This window comes from Rhinatrema bivittatum, chromosome 1, assembly GCF_901001135.1.
Source record: "Rhinatrema bivittatum chromosome 1, aRhiBiv1.1, whole genome shotgun sequence".
Taxonomy (NCBI): domain Eukaryota; kingdom Metazoa; phylum Chordata; class Amphibia; order Gymnophiona; family Rhinatrematidae; genus Rhinatrema; species Rhinatrema bivittatum.
In genome coordinates, this window is record NC_042615.1 from 684,569,291 (window position 1) to 684,592,756 (window position 23,466).

At 42.7% G+C, this 23,466-nt stretch overlaps 1 protein-coding gene across 1 annotated transcript in view; it reads left to right on the forward strand.

Moving 5' to 3' along the window:
• Positions 1-23,466, forward strand: part of TNPO1 (transportin 1) — a 685,264-nt gene that overhangs the window by 354,980 nt on the left and 306,818 nt on the right. The window contains 1 exon segment of the mRNA XM_029574697.1: positions 12,379-12,465. Within this exon segment, the coding sequence (XP_029430557.1) occupies positions 12,379-12,465 (87 nt within the window).

Consider the following 23,466-nt stretch of genomic DNA (forward strand, 5'->3'; position numbering starts at 1 on the left):
TGAAATAATATAACTGGTTTGCAAGGTAAAATCCTTCACACACACACACACACACACACACACCCCCCCCCCCACTGGGGTCTACAATCGCCGAAACTCCTTTTCCAAGACACTCGACTCATGCTGAAAATAACGGTATAAACTCTAAATGCTTCATTACTAGATGGATGCGGTGAGGAAGTTGAGACGTGGACCATTACTCCACCAGCGACTCCGAGCGACACAATGCGCAGACTGGACTTTTGGAAAAAGGGTGACCACATGCGGTCACCAGCAGAAGAACTTGCCTGACTGACAATGGAAAAGGTTGTTTGTTCAGGTTCACATTTAAAGTTAAGCCTAGTAGTCACCTCGAAAGCCTTAGGTTAATTAAAGTTGAAATTGTAGTTAATCTTCACTGACATAATAATTGTATGGATGCCGGAGAATACTCCGTTTGTTACATGCTCTTTGTTTAGTTATGAAAAAGAACTGAGAAATGATGGGAGGATGGGGCTGACTCACATCAACTAACGAACCCCCCCTGTAGTACCAGGATTTTTACTTGGACCAGAGTATTAAGGAAAGAATTTCAGGGGTTTATTGTATTCTAGGGAGGGGGGAGGGCGGGGGAGCGGAGAGGATATTTAGTAATAGCCACACAACAGGAAAGCCCAAAGATCCAAATGAGAAACCTACTCCTTGCAAACAGAAGAGACGAAATTAGACTATCCGTAATTAATATATATGATAACCAGGTTCATGGGCTTAGCCTGGGGAGGCCCATGAGCACACAGTACTAAACCTTTACACTCTCATATCTTAAAATTAATATCTATCTCATATGCATATAGCTAGTCTGAATGTCAGTGGTCTGGGAAGTCCAATTAAACGCACAAAAAGTTTTGCAGACTCTTAAAAGGTCAAAGGTAGCTATAGCGTGCACCCAGGAGACTCACTCAACAGACGTAGAGAGCAGGAAACTCGAGAGACTGGGTAGGAGCTGTTTACTATTCACAGGCAGGAGTGGCAATCCTAGTGCACAAAGCCATCTCCTTTCAGGTTACAAGAGAAATACCAGATCCGCATGGCAGATACATTATAATAATAGGGAAGTTAAATGGGAAAGAGCTGATGCTGTGTAACATATATGGTCCAAATGTTTTCAATCCCGCGTTCTTTAGTAATATCGCCACTCTACTTACAATACAGGTTCTTATGGCCTGGATTGGCCACTGTTGGAAACAGGATGCTGGGCTTTATGGACCCTTGGTCTCACCCAGTATGGCATGTTCTTAAAAGGCTGGCTCATCTTAACCGGAGATTTCAATTGTCTTGGATCCAACCTTAGACTGTTCGGCGCCTGCATCCAGACAGTGTGTCTTCCCAAAAACGAGGTATTCCGTGTCTATGTGAAAATTTACAGTTACTAGATTTTTGGAGGTCTCTTCATCCTGAAGAGCGAGACTATACTCACTCTCCAAGGTACATAATACATTTTCATGAATTATATTCTGGGCTCGCAAACTTTTTCCTCATGTCATCTCAGCAACTGTGGGTAGCTCTGGGGTCTCGGACCATGCCCTCATATGGATGGATTTTGCTATGACCGATCAATACCCCACAAATAAGTGGTGGAAATTTTCTTCATATCTGAGACAGGACATGAAATTTCAACAATTCCTGAAACTTAAATGGGCTCAGTGTTCAGAAGCCAACTCACAACATATGGCCACTCCTAGCCTGTTTTGGGAAACCAGCAAAGCTGTGCTCAGAGGAGAATTTATATCATATTTACGAAATCGAAACAAACGCTTAAATGCAAAAATTATAGATTTGGAAATTAAGCTGAAAATCGCCAAGACTGAGCTGATTGCTAATCCTTCCCCGAACTACAGGGAACTTCTTAGTTTATTACAAGCTTATCTGAATCAGAGAGCTTTAAAACACTTACAATATGCGAAACACTCCCCCCCCCCCCCCCCCCCATTTATGGAAACAAAGCAGGTAAATGTATGGCCAATGCAGTCCGGGTACGTCAGGGGAAAACATACATAGGTAAATTAAAAACAGCATATGATAAATGGGTTGTGCGGTACACAGATATCTGTGAGGAATTCCGTTCTTTTTACGAGAAATTATATTCAGATGACAAGGAAGGGGCCAGACGGAAGAGGAGGCTTCTTTCCATGGATTAAACATTTCAAAGCTTACCACCCCTCAAGTTGACTACTTAAATAAGCCGATTTTTTTCTTCTCAAGATATTACAGGCCATTAAATCATGCAAGTTAGGGAAGTCCCCAGGACCGGATGGTTTCTCATATGACTATTATAAAATTTTAAAAGATTAATTAGTGACCCCGTTAGGCTCCTTTTACAGGAACATTCTTGATTGAGGTAATTTCCCATGAGATTTCAACAAGGCATACATAACAGTACTGGCCAAACCAGGTAAAGATCCAGACTACCCTTCTTCCTATAGACCCATATCCATATTAAATTGTGATCTCAAACTGCTCGCTACAGTTTTGGCAAACAGACATGAGCATTGTATTCCCGACTATTTTAGCAGAGGAACAAGTGGGTTTTGTTAAGGGACAATCCGCTAGCACACACATGGTAAAGTTAATTTCGGCAATAACATACTGCAAACTTCAAACCCTACCATCTTTCGCTGTCAGTTTTGACTCCAAAAAAGCCTTTGACCGTGTGTCCTGGCCATATCTCTTCTCTGTGTTAGAGATATGGACTCCAAGGCAACATCGTTAATTATATCTCTTTACTTTACACTAATCCTACCTCTCACATACTGGCCAATGGCGATAGGCCCACAGGGTTCACACCGCAGAGAGGAGTGCGGCAAGTTTGCCCACTTTCGCCCTTATTTTACATACTCACAATTGACCCACTATTGCGAACTATTGTATCCGATGGGCATATCTCTGGTCTGGAGGTGGGAAACACATCTTTCCGCATTGCTGCTTTCACAGATGTTTTAATTTTTCTCACTAAACCAAGGATCTCACTCCCAAAAATGCTCACCCATCAGGTAGCATTCGGAGCATTTTCAGGCCTAAAAATCAGCAGGGCAAGTCTGAAGCCATGGAAATCTACGGCAATCTCAATGCCACCTGGGGCCGCAATTCCCACTCAGATGAGCTGAAGGGAAAATGTAAATACCTAGGGGTGCAAATCCCCAGCGATTATAGATAGACTGTATCACCTCAATGTTACTCCTTTGTTAAAAAAAAACAAAAAAAAACCACCAATGCACACTTAACTCAATGGTCCCACTTGCCACTCTGTCTAATAGGCAGAATTAATTTGGTCAAAATGATGGGACTTCCCAGGTGGCTTTACCTTTTGCAAATACTTCCCATATGGCTAGAGAAGGTAGAAGTGTTAAAAATAAACAGAACAATTAGGACATTTTTATGGAAAGGGAAAAAACCAAGATTGACTTTGACGAATCTTTGGAAATCCCTCCCAGATGGGGGACTGGCATGCCCTAACCTGCAGACATATAACTTAGTATGTATGCTGAGACACATAAGAGAGTGGTTTCAAAGGGGGCTGTCATTTCTCACCTACTAAACATTTAGAACAATGATTACCAGGCTACTCACTATCCTCACTTATATAAGTGGATGTATATCAAACCCCAGTTCAATACCTTCATTTTACAATCCTGGTCTCCTGTAGGCGGTCTTGGAAGTATTTATGTAAATTGCTTAGCCTTCGATCACCAATTTCTCCCCCAATAAGTATATGCGGAAACCCTCAATTTCTCCCAGGAAGAGAAAACCAGATTTTTAAAGTCTGGGCAGGGAAAGACTTAAGTTACTCATGGCACCTGATTCAGGTATAGTAATTAGCTTCCATAATCTACAAAATACATATGATTTACCTTATTCAGACTTCTATGCGTATCTGCAAATATGGCATTACATTCAATCAGCAAAGCTTAATTGCTTTCCACTGGTGGGGATGAGCCAGCTAGAAGAGCTTTTTTTTGGAGAAAGGTGCGGACAAATTCTCTTGTAATAAATTTTCTCAACTGCTGACATCTTACAAGAAAGCCACAGACTTCAAAAAATGGAAACATAGGTGGGCTAAGTACCCTGACCTACATCTAACCTCTGAAGAAGTTAAATAATGTTTTGAGCACATACACAAGGTATTTCATATTTTAATGCGGGAGGTGCAGTATAAATTCTTATGACAACTATATTATTCACAGGTCCAAGCCTTCCATACCAGGATAAGCTGTTCTCCCAAATGTCTTAAATGCACTTGTGATACCAGTGATTTTTTGCATGGCTTTTGGTCATGTATAAAAATTGAACTATTCTGGGCATGGATACATGAGCACTGTTCTACTATACTATGGATAGAGATATTGAAAGATTCCAAGACATGGCTATTTGGGCTATTTGCCTTGGGACAAGACACTCTTGATCAATATCAAAAGGCCTTGAATAAACAAAGCCAACTTAGTTGCTAAACAAACTATCTTGTCTGTTTGGCTATCCCCAGATCCCCCTCCTTTGAACACTGGCTAAATAAAATGTTGAATCTTTTAACAAAAAAATATATATCAGCTCGAGTTGCCTCTTCAAGGAAACGGGGAGAGACCATGAGAATTTGGACTCCTTACGTTTTTCAACAATCCCTGGACTTTCAGCAACAGCTTTAAGAAAATGCCATACTGGGTCGACCAAGGGTCCATCAAGCCCAGCATCCTGTTTCCAACAGTGGCCAATCCAGGCCATAAGAACCTGGCAAGTACCCAAAAACTAAGTCTATTCCATGTAACCATTGCTAATGGCAGTGGCTATTCTCTAAGTGAACTTAATAGCAGGTAATGGACTTCTCCTCCAAGAACTTATCCAATCATTTTTTAAACACAGCTATACTAACTGCACTAACCACAGTCTCTGGCAACAAATTCCAGAGTTTAATTGTGCGTTGAGTAAAAAAGAACTTTCTCCGATTAGTTTTAAATGTGCCCCATGCTAACTTCATGGAGTGCCCCCTAGTCTTTCTACTATCCGAAAGAGTAAATAACCGATTCACATCTACCCGTTCTAGACCTCTCATGATTTTAAACACCTCTATCATATCCCCCCTCAGTCGTCTCTTCTCCAAGCTGAAAAGTCCCTAACCTCTTTAGTCTTTCCTCATAGGGGAGTTGTTCCATTCCCCTTATCATTTTGGTAGCCCTTCTCTGTACCTTCTCCATCGCAATTATATCTTTTTTGAGATGCGGCGACCAGAATTGTACACAGTATTCAAGGTGCGGTCTCACCATGGAGTGATAGAGGCATTATGACATTTTCCGTTTTATTCACCATTCCTTTTCTAATAATTCCCAACATTCTGTTTGCTTTTTTGACTGCCGCAGCATACTGCATCGACGATTTCAATGTGTTATCCACTATGACACCTAGATCTCTTTCTTGGGTTGTGGCACCTAATATGGAACCCAACATTGTGTAATTATAGAATGGGTTATTTTTCCCTATATGCATCACCTTGCACTTATCCACATTAAATTTCATCTGCCATTTGGATGCCCAATTTTCCAGTCTTACAAGGTCTTCCTGCAATTTATCACAATCTGCTTGTGATTTAACTACTCTGAACAATTTTGTGTCATCTGCAAATTTGATTATCTCACTCATCGTATTTCTTTCCAGATCATTTATAAATATATTGAACAGTAAGGGTCCCAATACAGATCCCTGAGGCACTCCACTGTCCACTCCCTTCCACTGAGAAAATTGCCCATTTAATCCTACTCTCTGTTTCCTGTCTTTTAGCCAGTTTGCAATCCACGAAAGGACATCGCCACCTATCCCATGACTTTTTACTTTTCCTAGAAGCCTCTCATGAGGAACTTTGTCAAACGCCTTCTGAAAATCCAAGTATACTATATCTACCGGTTCACCTTTATCCACATGTTTATTAACTCCTTCAAAAAAGTGAAGCAGATTTGTGAGGCAAGACTTGCCCTGGGTAAAGCCATGCTGACTTTCTTCCATTAAACCATGTCTTTCTATATGTTCTGTGATTTTGATGTTTAGAACATTTTCCACTATTTTTCCTGGCACTGAAGTCAGGCTAACCGTTCTGTAGTTTCCCGGATCGCCCCTGGAGCCCTTTTTAAATATTGGGGTTACATTTGCTATCCTCCAGTCTTCAGGTACAATGGATGATTTTAATAAGTTACAAATTTTTACTAATAGGTCTGAAATTTCATTTTTTAGTTCCTTCAGAACTCTGGGGTGTATACCATCCGGTCCAGGTGATTTACTACTCTTCAGTTTGTCAATCATCCCTACTACATCTTCTAGATTCACCGTGATTTGATTCAGTCCATCTGAATCATTACCCATGAAAACCTTCTCCATTACGGGTAGCTCTCCAACATCCTCTTCAGTAAACACTGAAGCAAAGAAATCATTTAATCTTTCTGCGATGGCCTTATCTTCTCTAAGTGCCCCTTTAACCCCTCGATCATCTAACGGTCCAACTGACTCCCTCACAGGCTTTCTGCTTCGGATATATTTTAAAACGTTTTTACTGTGAGTTTTTGCCTCTACAGCCAACTTCTTTTCAAATTCTCTCTTAGCCTGTCTTATCAATGTCTTACATTTAACTTGCCAATGTTTATGCTTTATCCTATTTTCTTCTGTTGGATCCTTCTTCCAATTTTTGAATGAAGATCTTTTGGCTAAAATAGCTTCTTTCACCTCCCCTTTTAACCATGCCGGTAATCGTTTTGCCTTCTTTCCACCTTTCTTAATATGTGGAATACATCTGGACTGTGCTTCTAGAATGGTATTTTTTAACAATGACCCCGCCTCTTGGACATTTTTTACTTTTGTAGCTGCTCCTTTCAGTTTTTTTCTAACAATTTTTCTCATTTTATCAAAGTTTCCCTTTTGAAAGTTTAGCACGAGAGCCTTGGATTTGCACACTGTTCCTTTTCCAGTCATTAAATCAAATTTGATCATATTATGATCACTATTGCCAAGTGGCCCCACCACCGTTACCTCTCTCACCAAGTCCTGTGCTCCACTGACAATTAGATCTAAAATTGCTCCCTTTCTCGTCGGTTCCTGAACCAATTGCTCCATAAAGCTATCATTTATTCCATCTAGGAACGTTATCTCTCTAGCGTGACCCGATGATACATTTACCCAGTCTATATTGGGGTAATTGAAGTCTCCCATTATTACTGCACTACCAATTTGGTTAGCTTCCCCAATTTCTCTTAGCATTTCACTGTCCATCTCACCATCTTGACCAGGTGGACGGTAGTATACCCCTATCACTGTAGTCTTCCCTGACACACAAGGGATTTCTACCCATAAAGATTCAATTTTGTATTTAGTCTCATGCAGGATGTTTATCCTGTTGGACTCTATGCCATCCCGGACATAAAGCGCAACACCTCCTCCCGGGTGCTCCTCTCTGTCATTGCGATATAATTTGTACCCCGGTATAGCACTGTCCCATTGGTTATCCTCTTTCCACCATGTCTCTGAGATGCCAATTAAGTCTGTCATCATTTACTGCTATACATTCTAATTCTCCCATCTTACTTCTTAGACTTCTGGCATTAGTATATAAACATTTCAAAGTTTGTTTTTTGTTTGTATTTTTATTCTGCTTTTTAATTAATAGGGATAAGTTAGAATTTTTTAGCTCAGGTGAGTTTTTAGTTACAGGCACTTGGACTACTTTTCTAATTATTGGAACCTCACTGTCGGGATGCCCTAATTCTAATGCATCATTAGTATCCTTTGAAGATACCTCTCTCCGAACCATGCGCTGCTGAGCGACTGTCTGCTTTCCCCTTTGTTCTAGTTTAAAAGCTGCTCTATCTCCTTTTTAAAGGTTAGCGCCAGCAGTCTGGTTCCACCCTGGTTAAGGTGGAGCCCATCCCTTCGGAAGAGACTCCCCCTTCCCCAAAAGGTTCCCCAGTTCCTAACAAAACTGAATCCCTCTTCCTTGCACCATTGCCTCATCCACGCATTGAGACTCCGGAGCTCTGCCTGCCTCTGGTGACCTGCGCGTGGAACAGGGAGCATTTCAGAGAATGCTACCCTGGAGGTCCTGGATTTAATCTTTCTACCTAAGAGCCTAAATTTGGCTTCCAGAACCTCCCTCCCACATTTTCCTATGTCATTGGTGCCCACATGTACCACGACAGCCGGCTCCTCCCCAGCACTGTCTAAAATCCTATCTAGGTGACGCGTGAGGTCCGCCACTTTCGCACCAGGTAGGCATGTTACCAGGCGATCCTCACGCCCACCAGCCACCCAGCTATCTACATTCCTAATAATCGAATCACCAACTATGACTGCCGACCTTTGAGAACTGCTATCAACTGCTTCAATGTGTGATAAATCCTTCATGGTATTACCAGGTGCAGGTAAAAGCAGTTTACATGGAAGGTAGGACCTAAGTAAACTACTGTCTTCCTAAACTACAGGGCGCACAATGGACGACTAGAGGTTGATAGCAGTTCTCAAAGTATGGAAACCAATCACTGACTACTTAAAAGTGAACCCAGACTATAAACGCCTCTTCTGAACATCATTGGTGAGAACGATAGGGGGGTGGGGGGTGTACACAGGACATAGAACAATATCTGTTAACCAAATGGATTTATCACGACTGTTTAAGATTTTACAATATGGTACCTATAAATACGTGAGATGGTATATAAGTACTTAAGATTGCATCAATATCAATACATTTTTACGCTTCGCTTTTCAAATTAACTATGTTGGAACCTTAGAATAAACCAAATACCTTCAGTATGTATTTTTCTTTACACAATAATGTATGTATGCTGTGAATTGTAAACAGTCACATCTGTAAATAACTGTGTAAGCAAGCAACGAAAAATAAGAAACTCAATTAAAAAAAAACAAACAAAACAATGCATTGTACGCTTTACGGTGTTGGGGCACCATTATCAGTTTTGGGTGCTGCCTTTGGTCTAGCCACTGCTCCCAGAACTTCCAAGATTTTGGTGATGGTAGTTGCGGCCTTGTGATAGGAAGTAATCCTGGTGCACCTGTATTTGGTTGACTGGCTGATTCGAGCCAAGTCTCAGGAAGAGAGCTGCCTGGTGACACACAAGGTGATCACCTTATTGCAGGAGCTCGGTTAAGTGGTGAACCTGACCAGAGCTATCTTCAACCATCCCAGTCGGAGTATCTGGGGGTCCAGTTCGACATAGGACAGTTTTCCTACTGGAAGTTTGGATCCAGAGATTAATGACTCAAGTGCGTCAGTTGATGAATATATGCACGACTGGGTGGTCCTATCTACAGGTATTCAGCTTGATGGCAGCTACCTTGGAAGTGGTGCTGTTGCCAAGGGCGCATATGCATGCTCTTCAACACTCTCTATCTTGTTGGAACCCGCAGTCTCAGGATTGTGCAGTTCGGCTCCACTTGCCAATGGAAATCTGCTCCCGCCTCCACTGGTGGCTGCAGGAGGATCATCTGAGAGAGAGAGTTCTCTTGTCCTCTCCGGCCTGGTTGGAACTCACAACAGATGAGTCTCCATAGATGGGGGACTTAGTCTGAAGTTAATGGCCCAGGAGCGCTGGAATGCTGAAGAGTCCCACTGGAACATCAATTGCCTGGAGGCCTGGGCGTTACGGCTGGCATGCTTGCAGTTCAGCGGCAGGCTGTGGAATGAAGCGGTTTGCATGATGTCAGACAACACGATGAGTAGCCTATATCAATCTCCAGGGAGGAACCAAGAGCCAGCAAGTGTCGCTGGAAATAGACCAGCTGATGGAATGGACAGAAGGTCAGCTGCAGATGATCTCGGCCTCTCACATTGCAGGAAAAGTCAACGTTAGAGTGCACTTTCTCAGCAGGGAGAGTCTGGACCCAGGAGAGTTGGTGGTGTCAGCCAAGGCATTTCAGCTGATTGTGGATCACTGGGGCCCTTCCGTTCCTAGACCTGCTGGCCACTTCTCGAAATGCGAAGGTTCCTCGCTTCTGCAATCGCAGGAGAGATCCGTGGCCCCTAGGAATAGACACTGTTGTACGGGTCTGGTTGGAAGACAGATTGGTTTATGCCTTTCCTCTGTGGCCCTTGCTGGTCAGGATAATTCACAAGATCAAAGGCTACAGGGGCTAGTACTCCTGGTGGTGCCAGACTGGCCCAAGCATCTGTGGTATGCGGATTTGCAACAAATCCTGGTGGAGTCCCTCCATCTTCTGCTGCTCATGGATCTGCTTCAGCAGGAACTGGTTCTTTGAGGATCTGACTCAGGTTCTGTCTTACTGTTTGGCCCTTAAGAAGACTTGCCTATTAAAGCGTGGTTATTTGTCTGCGGTGATTTCCACTTTACTCCGCACTCGCAAGTTTTCCACTTCTTTGCCTTATGTGCGGGTTTGGAGAGTTTTTGAAGCCTGATATGAGGAGCGGGATGTTCTTCCTTGTTCAGTTAAGATACCTATCGTTCTGGATTTTTAGCAGGATGGATTGAATAAAGGCTTGGCCCTTAATTCCTTGAAGGTGCAGGTTGCGGCTCTTGCCCATTTCAGAGGCCTGATAAATAGTGTTTTTCTCAACCTGATATGGCCTGTGTTTTTTTGGGGTTTTTTTCTTTTTTGAAGAGAGTGAAGCACCTTAGGCCTTGCTTGAGTTTACTGGTTCCATTGTGGAGTCTTTATTTGGTGCTGGACTTTTTGGCGGGCCCTAAGTTCTGACCCCTGCGTACCCTTTCCTTACGGTTGTTGACTTTGAAGACTGTGTTCCTGGTGGCTATATGTTCTGCGAGTTGGATTTCTGAGTTGCAGGCCTTGTTTTGCTGGGAGACTCCGGGGCCGTTACAGCTGTGTACTATTACATTCATTTTGCCCAATGTAGTCTCGTACTTTCATTTGAATCAGTCCAGCTCCTTGCCATCTCTGGATAAGGTCAGGGATGCGGAAGAGTTTTGCCTTTTGCACTCCTTGGATGTTAAGCGTCTTGTTGTACGGTATCTGGAGGTCTTAGTCTTTTTGAAAGACTGATCGCCTGTTTGTTCTCCATGGCGGGAGTAAGCAGGGCACTCTGACTTTGCAACTATAGCTCGTTGGATTAAGGAGGTAGTCACAGCCGCATATGTGGATGCCAGAAAGCCATTGCTTACTCAGGGTTAGGGCTCATTCCACTAGGGCTCAGACAGTATCATGGGCAGAGCTTAGTCTGTTGTCTCCCGTTTGATTTCTGTCTAGCTGTGACGTGGTCCTCCTTACATACTTGTTCCAGTTTTTGTCATCTGGATGTGCAGGCCCAGGAGGATGCAGCCTTTGCTCATGTGGTGTTGACTGGACTGTGGGCAGCCTCCCACCCTGTTGGGGAGTAGCTTTGGTACATTCCACTGGTCCTGAGTCCATCTGTCTACATGCTTGGAAATGGAGAAATTACTTACCCAATAATTTCGTAGATGGACTCAGCTTCCTGCCCTTAGCTGCCATATGAGTGTGTCAGTAGTCTTCCTGTGATTACAGGTAAGTATTCATCCAGATCCTAGCTTGGGGTACTTAGAATCTTATGTGAGTTCAGTTTTGGTTGGTTGAGTACAGTTCTGGTAATCTGTTTTTAATAATGTGTTTAATCATGTTTTTAATCAAGTTTTTGCTAGTCTGTCCACAGTTGCTTTTGAAGAGAATACTGGCAGGATGGGGGTCACTGCAGGACTATATATACTGTGACGTCAGCTTGCTCCATCTCCTGGCAGGGGAGCATAAACCCACTGGTCCTGAGTCCATCTGTCTACACAAATGAAAACGAAATTATACACAAAATCTAGTCTTTGTATCTGTGCTGTTAAATTTTAAGTTTTTGAAATAGTGCTCAGTTTAATATGCAAGCTCATTTTTTCAGTTGGTGAGCTTATAGTGTATTTACTTAGTCTTTACATGTGTAGTGTTTCTTGACATACTCAGTGGTGTGGGTTGTGGCTCCAAAACCTGAGTAATGTTTACTTGGTACTGCCTTTACTGTCTGCTTACTATTTCTGCCACACACTGATTTTCTTTACCTTATTTTACTTTTGAATAGATTGGAGAGCTATGGAAATAAAATTCTCAGGAAGCTAAAATAGAATACTGTTTTTTTAAGCTTCAGTGAACCCATTTGTAGGGTTATTTTGTATTCAAATGTTTTCTAAGCCTTAATTTTTGTTTAGCTTATTACATCTAAATTTCAGAAAGCCTATATCATATTATACATTTAATTACAGCTGGTTACTCAGATATAAAACCATGAAACGTGATTGCAATGTGCTGAAAATGTTGCAATAGATAAGTCAGTAGGAGTTTTCTTTCTTATGTTTTAAATGTTGTATGATTATTTCTTGCTGTAAACAGGAGTATATTCAGATGCTTATGCCTCCACTTATCCAGAAATGGAACATGCTGAAGGATGAGGATAAAGATCTCTTTCCTTTACTTGAGGTAAATTATACTTAAGTGCTGAAGAAACAATAGCTAAACTGGAAGAATATATTTTATATGACATAAAACCGTGCATTCCAAACATGTCCTGGTGACCACAGAGTTTGTTGGGTTTTCAGGATATCTGCAATAAATATATGGGAGATAAATTTGCATATGTGCTGTTCAGTAGGGATGTGAATCGGGTGCCTGATCGTTCCCGCTTTCAGGTTTGTCTGGCTGCGGGAAAATCTAGTTTTCCCGTGGATCCCCGTTTTTTTAGTGAAAAATCGTTTTTCGGGTTAGTGCGCGCTAAAGGGAAGTTAGCGCGTGCTAACAAAAATAGCAAAATAAAAATAAACTGTTTTTTGTTAGCGCGCACTAACCCGAAAAACGATTTTTATGAAAATTTTGGGGGAAAAGTGAGTTTCTTATTTTACCCGATATATTAACGAATTTAGAAATATCGTACGATATTTCAATTCGTTGTAAAAACGATTCATATCCCTACTGTTCAGTACTGATCATACACAAACTCAAGGACCCAGACCACCATTAGATGAAACAAAATTTTCACTGGCCTATCATGAAGTAGGTCTTCCCTATATTGCCCAATGAACTGTTCATCACAAAGCAGTTTGTTTGGGGGAGGGAAAGGGAGAAATAAGTTATGCTCTTTAAGGCTTCCATTTCCTGTTCTTGTTAAATTGCGTGCAACTACTATACTTTTAAGATATAAGCCTGTTGTATTGCTGTGATTTATCTTGTTAGTCACAATATGTACATAGCTGACATAACATCAGGTAGTAAAATCTGATGACAGTTGAGAATGTGCTACACATGTGGGTCACATGCATTAATTACATGGGAGAGAACTGAACATGCATGAGTAACTTTCTTTGCATTGCTAGATCTGGTGTTAATTGAGCATTCCCTCCACCCCAGCAGATGTTTCTTCAACTGCCATTTTTCTTTTCTTGCCTTTTCAGGCATTCTTTTTGCTTGTTTTAATGAGTTTTTTCCATTTTTATGACTGTATAGAAATTTTCTTATTTTGTTCATTAGTTATGCAGCTTATCAGAAAGTTCACAGCTTCATCCCTATTGAACACAATCAGTGTTACAATTTTTCTTCAAATTGACTAGAAGAGTTAATCTTTCAGTTTCGTGTTATTTCTATACCAAAATGTCTGAGAAGCAGGCCTGTTGCATAGAGAGCACGGATTTGCTAGATGTCTTTTTTGATCTTCTCTGTGTGCTTGAAGAAAAGCCAGAACATGTCTGGCAAGACCTCTGAGCCCTGTCATCACCTAGAACAATTTGGGCCTGGCAGTAGAGGCTATATGCCTATCTGTCAGTAAAACCTAGAGAACAGACTTGGGTCATACTAATGGCTAAACCCATATTAAGAGTCCCCTAAGCCACTTTCTCTGCTGCCTAAAGATAGAACCTAGTACTTAGAAACCTTTGACTTGTCCTTCTCGGTTCATTTGAAGGGCACAAGAGTCTCCACTCAGCCTCGTCGCACCTTGTTTATGCACAACACAAAGGACTCTAATGTAGTTGGAGTCTTATATTCCCGAAGTATCTGTGGCTAAAGGACCTCCTAGCCTACTCCCACTAAGACTGGTCCTCACCAGCATCCCAAGGGGAAATATCTTGGCTTCAATAAACAACTCCACTTTGTGGATGATTGGTCCTTCTGTGAGGCATGCTTCCATTTTGTCACCAGAAGCATTCTGTTTCGAATTGGATGGTCATAGAGACATTTGAGCAGTGCCTCAAACGGGCCGATACAGTAAAAATCGCAGGAGAGTGGGCGAATGCACAAGGACACTCCTGTGCACGTGATACAGTAAATTAATTTATTTAAATTAGGGTTTGCGGCAAAAAGAGGCGCTAGGGACACTAGTGCGTCCCTAGCGCCTCTTTTTGGACAGGAGCGGCGGCTGTCAGCGGGTTTGACAGCCGACGCTCAATTTTGCTGGTGTTGGTTCTCGAGCCATCTGACAACCACGGGTTCAGAATTCGGACGCCGGCAAAATTGAGAATCCAGTTTTCAAGCTGCGGGCCCATTTTAAAATTTTTTTATTTTTTACTTTTTTTTTTTTTCTTTTGGGGCCTCAGACTTAATATCACCATGATAAGTCAGAGGGTGCACAGAAAAGCAGTTTTTACTGCTTTTCTTTGCACTTCCCCGGCGCTGGCAGAAATTAACGCCTACCTTTGGGTAGGCGCTAATTTCTTAAAGTAAAATGCGCGGTTTGGCTGCACATTTTACTTACTGTATCGTGCGGGAATATCTAATAGGGCCATCAACATGCATTTGCATGTTGTGGGCGCTATTAGGTTCGGGGGGTTGGACGCGCGTTTTCGACGCGCTAGTACCCCTTACTGAATAAGGGGTAAAGCTAGCACGTCAAACATGCATTCAATCGCGGGTTAAGAGTGCTCTCCGCCGGAGCGCACTGTACTGTATCAGCCTGACGAAAGTAAGGTGTATGCATCAGGAACCTTATGTCTGACTGTTTCAAAAAAGGATTTGCCTCCAATAGCACTTTTTTTGGGTATTGGGCCTCTGCTTTCTTCATGCTGCTTTCAGCATCAGAAACTGAGTCTATCTTTTGATTGTAGTCTCACCAATGACTATTTAAACTTTAATACCATGCAAATGTTCCATTAAAATGGTATTAGCTGCTCCTAGGCTGATCTCACCTCTGTCTCCCCTAGTTGAGTCAGTTGAAGTCTCCATGCATTCTGAATTTGATAGTTCAGCAAGGAGTAGCCTTTAGGTGTATTACTTTTCAGACCTCACCTTGAAACTTTCCACCGCCTGCAGGAAATATTACTCTACTGTAGGGCACTTCCTGCCTTGTTTTTGTCAGAGATGGCTGTGATCCTTTTTTTTTAAATTTACATGTCAGAGTAGTCCAGGATACTAATTCTAGGCCTCCTAAAATACCTGGACACCCCCCAAAGAGTTAATGGTGGTGCTTGTCCTCCCTCTTCTTCAGGAAATAATGTGTAATAATGCTCATGATCCGTGCTTTCTGTCAAGTACCATGTCCAGGTCGTTCCTGATTTCAACTACTTGCAGGTTTTATACAAGGCTATTGTGTTCAAATTTGTTCTAAAGAATCTGAAAACCATATGCAGGTCCCACCAGACTTTGAACAGGATGATGTTTTACCAAACTGCTATCCTTTTGTCCTACATAGTGAATCATCAGGTCTACATAACTGTTTGCACATCTGAGGCAGTGAAGTTCAAATGTTTTTTGCTCTGTTGTGTCCTTCAGTAGAAATAAGTGGAATTGTTGCCAAAGGAATAAAGAGGGAATCTAGTCAGTTTGGCCTGCGATGCATTTGTTCTGTGAAGACAATCAGATTCAACGTGTTGTTCAAGTGAGGGTCACATGACTGTATTTGATGCCAAGTGGAACAAAATTTCCAGAGTTTTCAGACTAAAAACTAAGTCTTCACTGCACAAAACAGGCTCACAAAATTGAAGTATAATTCCAAAATGACAGTCTCCTAGAGTTACTTAAAGAAGGTGAGATCAGCTAAGTTAGTCAAACCTTTCTTCTGCCGCAATGTTTGCAGGATATTTTATTTGAAATTCTTGTGTCTTAGGGCTTTCTTGTTTTTAGATGTAGGTTAAATACCAGGCTATTTTAGCCCCTTGAGGTGAAGTCCTGAGCCTTAAATTCTTTGAATGGAATTGTTTATAGAGAGCTCTGCTGAATTTCATTTGGCTATAGGGAGTGAGAAGGAAGTATTGACCTTATGATTTCTAAATGTTTGGGATTTTATTATAGTCAACATAATGTGATGTGGCTAGAAATAGCAAGTTAAAGGGCCTATTTTACTAAAGATTTTCTTTCATTCTGTATATCGGGAAAAATGCTTAGTAAATAGGGGCCCTAATTGAATTTATTATATTTTAATGTATATGTGAGAGAGGACTTATAGGGAAGTTGATTTTATATACTTACTGCTGTATGATATCCTGCCACATTATGACTGACTTATTTTTTTAACAAATGGATTGTACTATTATGTAAGATTTGTAACCCACCTTGTTTTCAGAAAGATTGATTTAAATATTATAAACATGTGTGGCTTCTGTGCTGCAGCAAGCCCATGACTGCTTTGTTTCTCCACAGATCTATTCAGACATGTTCCAATAGTTTCCACAGTTTGTTTCATCATTTGTGCAAATTTTCTTCCTATCTTCTGCCATAAAATGTTTACCCTATTAGTTCCCTAGTCAGGAATTCAGGCCTTAAAGTTTTAACAGGCTATCCTGTGTTCAGTTTCTCTCATTAGGTATCTGAACGATTTTTTTCCATCTTTTTCATTTTGTGTGGATGAATTTTTTTTTTTTGTAATTTTCTGTTTATTAAATCAACCATATGTAAACAACTTAATACAGTCAACAGCACACATTGACATCAAAATAACATACATCAAGTCTGCACCATACAGGTTGTAACAGAAATACACCACCAACTCGACTCCTTACAAAGCAGAAACTGCAAATCATCTGGTTAATACTATATTCCCCACACCCCCCCCCCCTACCCCTCCCACCCCTACCCCAGTCCTCTAAGCTGTAGTATTCAGCTGCATGGAGAAGTAGACCATTGTTGATAAGGTTGCCAGATTTTATGAAATTTCGCCAACGTATCCTTGCTTAAAGCCGTCAAATGTTCCATGTGATAAATCCATTTCAGCCTCTGGAGTACTGTCGAGAAATCGGGAGCCTTGTGCAATTTCCAGTGCATTGCAATCTCACCTCTCACCGCAAAAGCCACTGCCCTGATAAAGGCACTGACCATCGGAGAGCGGTGCTCATCTGGTATATTCAACAACATTTCCTTCGGGCTGAGTTGTATGTCCAACTGCAAGACCTGTTTCAGCCAGGTTGCTGCTTGGTACCAAAGAGGAGTAATAACCGGACAAGTCCACCACATATGGTAAAAATCACCCTCCAGTCCACATTTTCTCCAACATATAGAATCTGGATGCAACCCCATAATCTTCAATTTAGAAGGAGATAAATACCAACGAAATAACATTTTATAACTGTTCTCTAACAGTTGAGCCGCTATGGAGCTTCGACTGATAGCTTTAAAACAGGCTTCCCACTCCCCTTCAGTAAAAGGGGCCCCCAGATCTTTTTCCCAAGCAGTAATATGCCGTGCCGGGTGTGACATCGCCCCATTGAAGAGGGTATAAAGTTTTGATATCACCCCCCGTATCATATATGCCTTTTCACAGTACCCTTCAATGAGTGTCTTGCCTTTTAGCATATCCCTCCGTACCTCCTTAACAGACAAAAAATGTCGCAGCTGTAAATATGCGTATCGGTCCGTCTCTGTCAAATGGTAGGATACACACAGGTCCTCAAAAGATTTTATGCCTTGATCCACCCACAATTGACCCAGTGTGTTAAGACCATTTCCAGCCCAATCCTGAAAGGTCTTCCCCACCCGCCCGATAGCAAAAGCCTCGCAACCCTGAACCCGCGTGGAGAAAAAGTATTGCCTTTCCCCCACCAGTTGTCATCTCCACCTACGCCAAAGCATCAGCGTATTAGCTAGGCAGGGTGATAAACTGTGAATGTCAGGGGGAAGCCTGCCCCCTCCCCACAATAAATCCTCGACCACAACTGGAGCTACCATATCCCGTTCTATTCTCACCCATGGTTTTATAATTTTATAATTATGGTAATCAACCACCGCCCGTAATTGGGACGCTAAATAATATCGCAACAAATTGGGCACCCCCAATCCCCCATCCAATTTATGCTGATACAGGATTGCCCTCGATACCCGAGGTGGCCTCCGTTTCCAAATGAATGAAAAAATTTTAGTTTGAAGCCGCTTTAAATAGGGAACTGGCACCGTACACGGCAAAGTCTGGAACAGGTAAGCCAGACACGGGAGATAAGTCATTTTAAGCGCTGCAATTCGACCCAACCAGGTAAGAGTCAGCCTATCCCAGGTTTGTAATTCTTTGTCCAACCGTTTGTTAAGTGGCATGTAATTCATATCAAACAGATCCTTATATTCAGGGCCCAACTGCACTCCCAAATACTTAACTGAGTGTGTTGCCCACTGGAAAGGGAACTTTCGTTTCAATGTCGTGATCACCTCTAAGGGTAAACTGATAGGTAAAATCTCCGATTTATGTGTTGATCTTAAAACCGGATACCTTACCATACGCCTCAAGCCTCGGCATTAGTCCCGTCAGCGAACTTTCAGGTGCTGTTAGAGTAAATAGCACATCATCAGCATACAGTGCTAGTTTGTAGGAATCAGTGCCCACCGTAATACCCTGTATACTCCTATCAGATCGTATGAGTGCAGCCACAGGCTCTAAACATAGTGCAAATAGTAAAGGGGATAATGGACAGCCTTGACGTGTCCCCCTCTGCACCTCGAAGTTCGCCGAATAATTCCCGTTTACTTTAATGCAGGCCATCGGATTACAATATAAAGCCTGCACCCACGTCAAAAAATGGCCCCCCAAGCCCACCTTCCTCAAGACCTGAAACAGGAAAGGCCAGTGCACCCTGTCGAATGCCTTCTCTGCGTCCACTCCGAACAGCACTGAGGGAACTCTATTCGATCGCGCATAGTATATTAAATTTACTACTTTGCGGATGTTGTCACTCGCCATCCTGCCGGGCATAAAGCCAGCTTGGTCTTCGTGGACCAGAGTCGGGAGAACTACCTTTAAGCGATTAGCTAATATTTTCACCAGCAGCTTCAGGTCAATATTAATAAGGGAGATCCGACGATAGGAACTACAGAGCATGGGATCCTTGCCAGGTTTTGGTAAAATAGTAATGCCGGCCACGTTTGCCGCCGCCGCAAGCTGCCCGTCCTGCCGAAGACTATTGAACATATTTGCTAAAGGACCAGCCAATTCGTCCTTAAATTTCTTATAGAAAAAGGGGGTATAGCCATCTAGTCCCGGGGCCTTTCCTGACTTCAGATCAGAAATAGCACTAGTAATTTCCAGTATAGAGATGGGTCGAGTAACACTATCCAGCACAGAAACATCCAGACAAGGCATCTGAATCCCTTCCAAATAATCCAATATATCACCCTCTGTAGCAAGATCCTCCCGTTTATATAAAGTAGAAAAGAACTGATTAAATTGAAGTCCTATGCCCTCTCCATCCAGCACTATGGTCCCATCAGCTGCTTTAATTTTAGTAATTTGGGATTGGGTGACTCGTGCCTTTAAAGCATGCGCCAAAAGTTTCCCCGCTTTGTTACCATGCTCATAATAAGTTCTTTTAGTGAGATCCATATGATATGTAATTTCATCCGCATCTAGCTGTTGAAGTTGTTGCCTAAGGTCTCCCAATGTTTCCAATAAACGCTTACTCGGCGTTTGCTTATGGGCTCGTTCGGCCGACTCTAGCTTGCCCTGCAGTTCAGAACGTTGTTTAGCTTTCTTTTTCTTGTGGAAAGTCGCAAGCGCTATTAATTTTCCCCTAAGCACTGCTTTGAGGCAATCCCACAGCACTACGGGCGTTACATCCTCAGAAGAATTATGAAACAAATAATCTTGAATAGCCAAACGGATTTCCTGAACCACATCATTATTTTTAAGCAGCGAGTCATTCATTCGCCAAAATCTGCGGCCCCTCTTTAAACCAGCCATATTGAAGGACCACCACACCGGAGCATGGTCAGACCAAACAATACGACCTATCCCCACATCGGTAGTGGCCCCCAATAAAGTGTTATCTATTAGAAAGTAGTCAATCCGGGTATAAGAGTCATGAGCCTTTGAATAAAAGGAATAATCTTTTCCACTAGGATTACGGTCCCGCCAAACATCAACAACCTTCCATTTTCCCATGAAGGAGTGTAAGGCCTTCTGATCTACCAGGGAGTAGTGTCCCCCTCCCTTAGAGCAATCATGCGCAGGGTTTAGAGCTAAATTAAAATCACCACCGATAATCAAGCTCCCACTAGGGAACCGGAGCAGCTGTTCATCCAATCGTTCAATGACTTCCCTCTGATGGACATTGGCATTGTATAGAGATACTAGGGTGTATATTGTCTGGCAAATAGTCAAGGAGACTATAATAAATCTGCCATCAGAGTCTCGGTATACCTTATCTATGTGAGCGGGAAGATCCCGGGAAATCAAAACACCAACCCCCGTATATTTCAGCTGCGGCGTGCAAGCTGCCAAGAAAATGTGAGGAAAGTGTATGGATTGTAATAAATGCTCATGCTTCTTACGGAGATGTGTCTCCTGAATAAGCAGAACACTAGCTTTGAAAGAAAGAGCCTCCTTAAACAATCTCTTACGTTTAGATGGGTGGTTGAGACCCTTGACATTCAGAGACAATATCTTAATAACCATCATAGTGGAATAACCGCCCGGTCTCCCCCGGGCTCATGGTCCTCGCACTGAAGGCTCGTCCAACCAGTGGGCCCCCTAGCCATAATCTGCAACAAATCCCCGTCCATGATCCCTGATTTCCTTTTTCTCCACAGCCTACTATCCTACTCCACACACCCCAGAGGCATCCCTGTCCCCTCCCCCCAACCCCACACCCCCCTCCCATCCCCCCCATACTAGACCCCTGCCGAGTAAACATCGACAGGATAAGCTGGAGAAGTAAGTGAAGTCCCCCCCCCCTCCTCCCCCCGTATTTTCCACTGAAAACCAGCTAAAACATAAATATAACATCAAACGTAGTGAAACAGGTTAACGCCAAATAGTGATCAACCAAAGTTGTCCATCTTAAAGTGGAACCCCAACATAGATATGTGAGACCACTGCCTGCAGTCAAAGACTGCACAAAGAAGCCAGGAAGAAAATGGCCGCCGTAGTTCAATCCACACTGTCAGTTGTTTCGCCTCGATCCAAAGATTTCCGCTGCAGCTGGGAGCCTGATTTCCCCACTCTTTGCCACCTAGGTCTTCCCAGCCCCGCGACCTTCTGAAGGGGAATCTCATCAGTGGGGACAGGTAATCCTGCCGCCGCTAAAATCGAGGCCGCTGCCGCTGTATTCTTGATATGATGAGTGACGCCATCTTTGGTAAAAGCGAGGCCCACAGGATATTGCCAGCGATATTTCAAATTTTCCTTCCGAAGTAGAGAAGTCACTGGTTGTAATTCCCGTCGCTTTTGAAGTGTGATCGCCGCTAGATCATTATAAATCGCCACCGTCTGGCCATCCCAGCTGATATCCCCGAGTTTGCGTGCTTGTTGCATCACCGCGTCTTTGAGGCGAAAACTATGCAGGCAAGCAGTAATGTCACGGGGGACGTTGGGGTTCGGGGCCCGCAACGCCCGGTGTGCTCGCTCAATGATGATTTCCCCCTCAAACATTTCTTGAGGCTCCGTGCGACTATCGAGAATATGCCTGCACAAGTCCTGCACTGCTCGACTAACCATTTTATAGTTATCAGTTTCAGGTATCCCCCGTATTCTGATATTAGAACGTCGTGAGCGGTTCTCTAAATCTTCTAGTTTCAATAGTATTTCTTCACTCGTCGATTGCATATCTGTAACGTCAGTTTTAAGACGCGATACTTCAATTGCCTGCCCCTCCACCATATTTTCCGCATCTTCAACCCGGCGTCCAAGCTCACCTAGTTCAGAGCGAAACTCATTTAAAGCGTCGTGCATATCCGTCTTGATAGATTTCAGATCTTTTTGGATTTCGAAGAACCATTGTTTAAAGTCTGCTTTTGTGGGTTCCGAAATCATTCCCGACGAACTCATATCCTGAGCGGCAGTAACCGTGTCAGGTGGCTCGGAGTCAGCCCGTGCAGCCCCGTCCGCCATCACCTGATCTCCGGAGTCCGGTATCACGCTCAAGGCCGCAAATCTGGATCCACTCGGGTCATACGCAAATGATTTTAAGTCCATTGATTTTTTCCGCTGTGTCATCACAAAGTGAACTGTAATCCTCTGGCGTATCCCAGAAGTAAAAAATTAGCCTTTAGTGCTCGAAAAAGCTAAAAAACAACGGGGTAGGAGAGGAGCTATCGCTTCAAGCGACCATGCTGAAGGGCTGACGTCACTTCCCCTCCTGAAATTTTTTTTAATACCATGTTTGATAAACCAGCAACTTCATATTCTGTCCTGAATGTGCAAAAGATGTCCATCACTGATTATCACAAAATCTGCTGCATTCGCTTGGGAAGGACCAGGGCATTGATGGCAGTAAAATCTGTTCTAGGATATCATCCACAGTGGTTTGGTCCTAGGACAGACTCCATGCCTCCCCTGTTGGTTGACTTAAGACAGCTGTAGGATGCTGGCTTTGAAGAACTCTGTACATCGCCTAGGAAGCTGACCACAGTTGTGTTGATGAAAAGACTTTGCCGAAGAGATCCTTAGTCTTCATGGTACGTCGTTGAGTCTAGACCCAAGAGATGAGCCTGGTTTGAATATGAGCAAGGGTTTCAAAGAACTGAAGGCAGCAAGCATAGATTCTTGAGTAACATTCTATTTGGGTTTTTTTGACTTGTGCTCTGAGCTGAGGATTTCAATGTATTATCCACAAGAACTCAAAGGTCCGTTTCCTGGATAGTGACTCCCAATACCGAATCGAGCATTGAATACCCATAATTGGTATTATTTTTCCCTGTGTGTATCACTTTGCACTTTTACACACTAAATTTGATCTGATAGTTGCCTAGTTTCCTAGTCTCACAGTCACTCTGCACTTTCTTGCAATCCTCTGCTGTTTTAACAATTTTGAATAATTTTGACTCATCTGCAGATTTGATCACCTCACTTGTCACACAACTTTTCCAGATCATTTATGAATATGTTAAACAGTGCAGGTCCTAATACTGATCCCTTTCTCTATTAGGTCTAAATGGTCAGTTTTCCAATCTTCTGTTTCTGGCCTTTTAACCCGTTAACAATCCACAGTAGAACACTGCCTTTTAACCCATGGTTTTATAATTTCCTGAGAGTCCTTCATGGGGCACTTTGAAAAATGCCTTCCAAAAATCCAAATACACTAT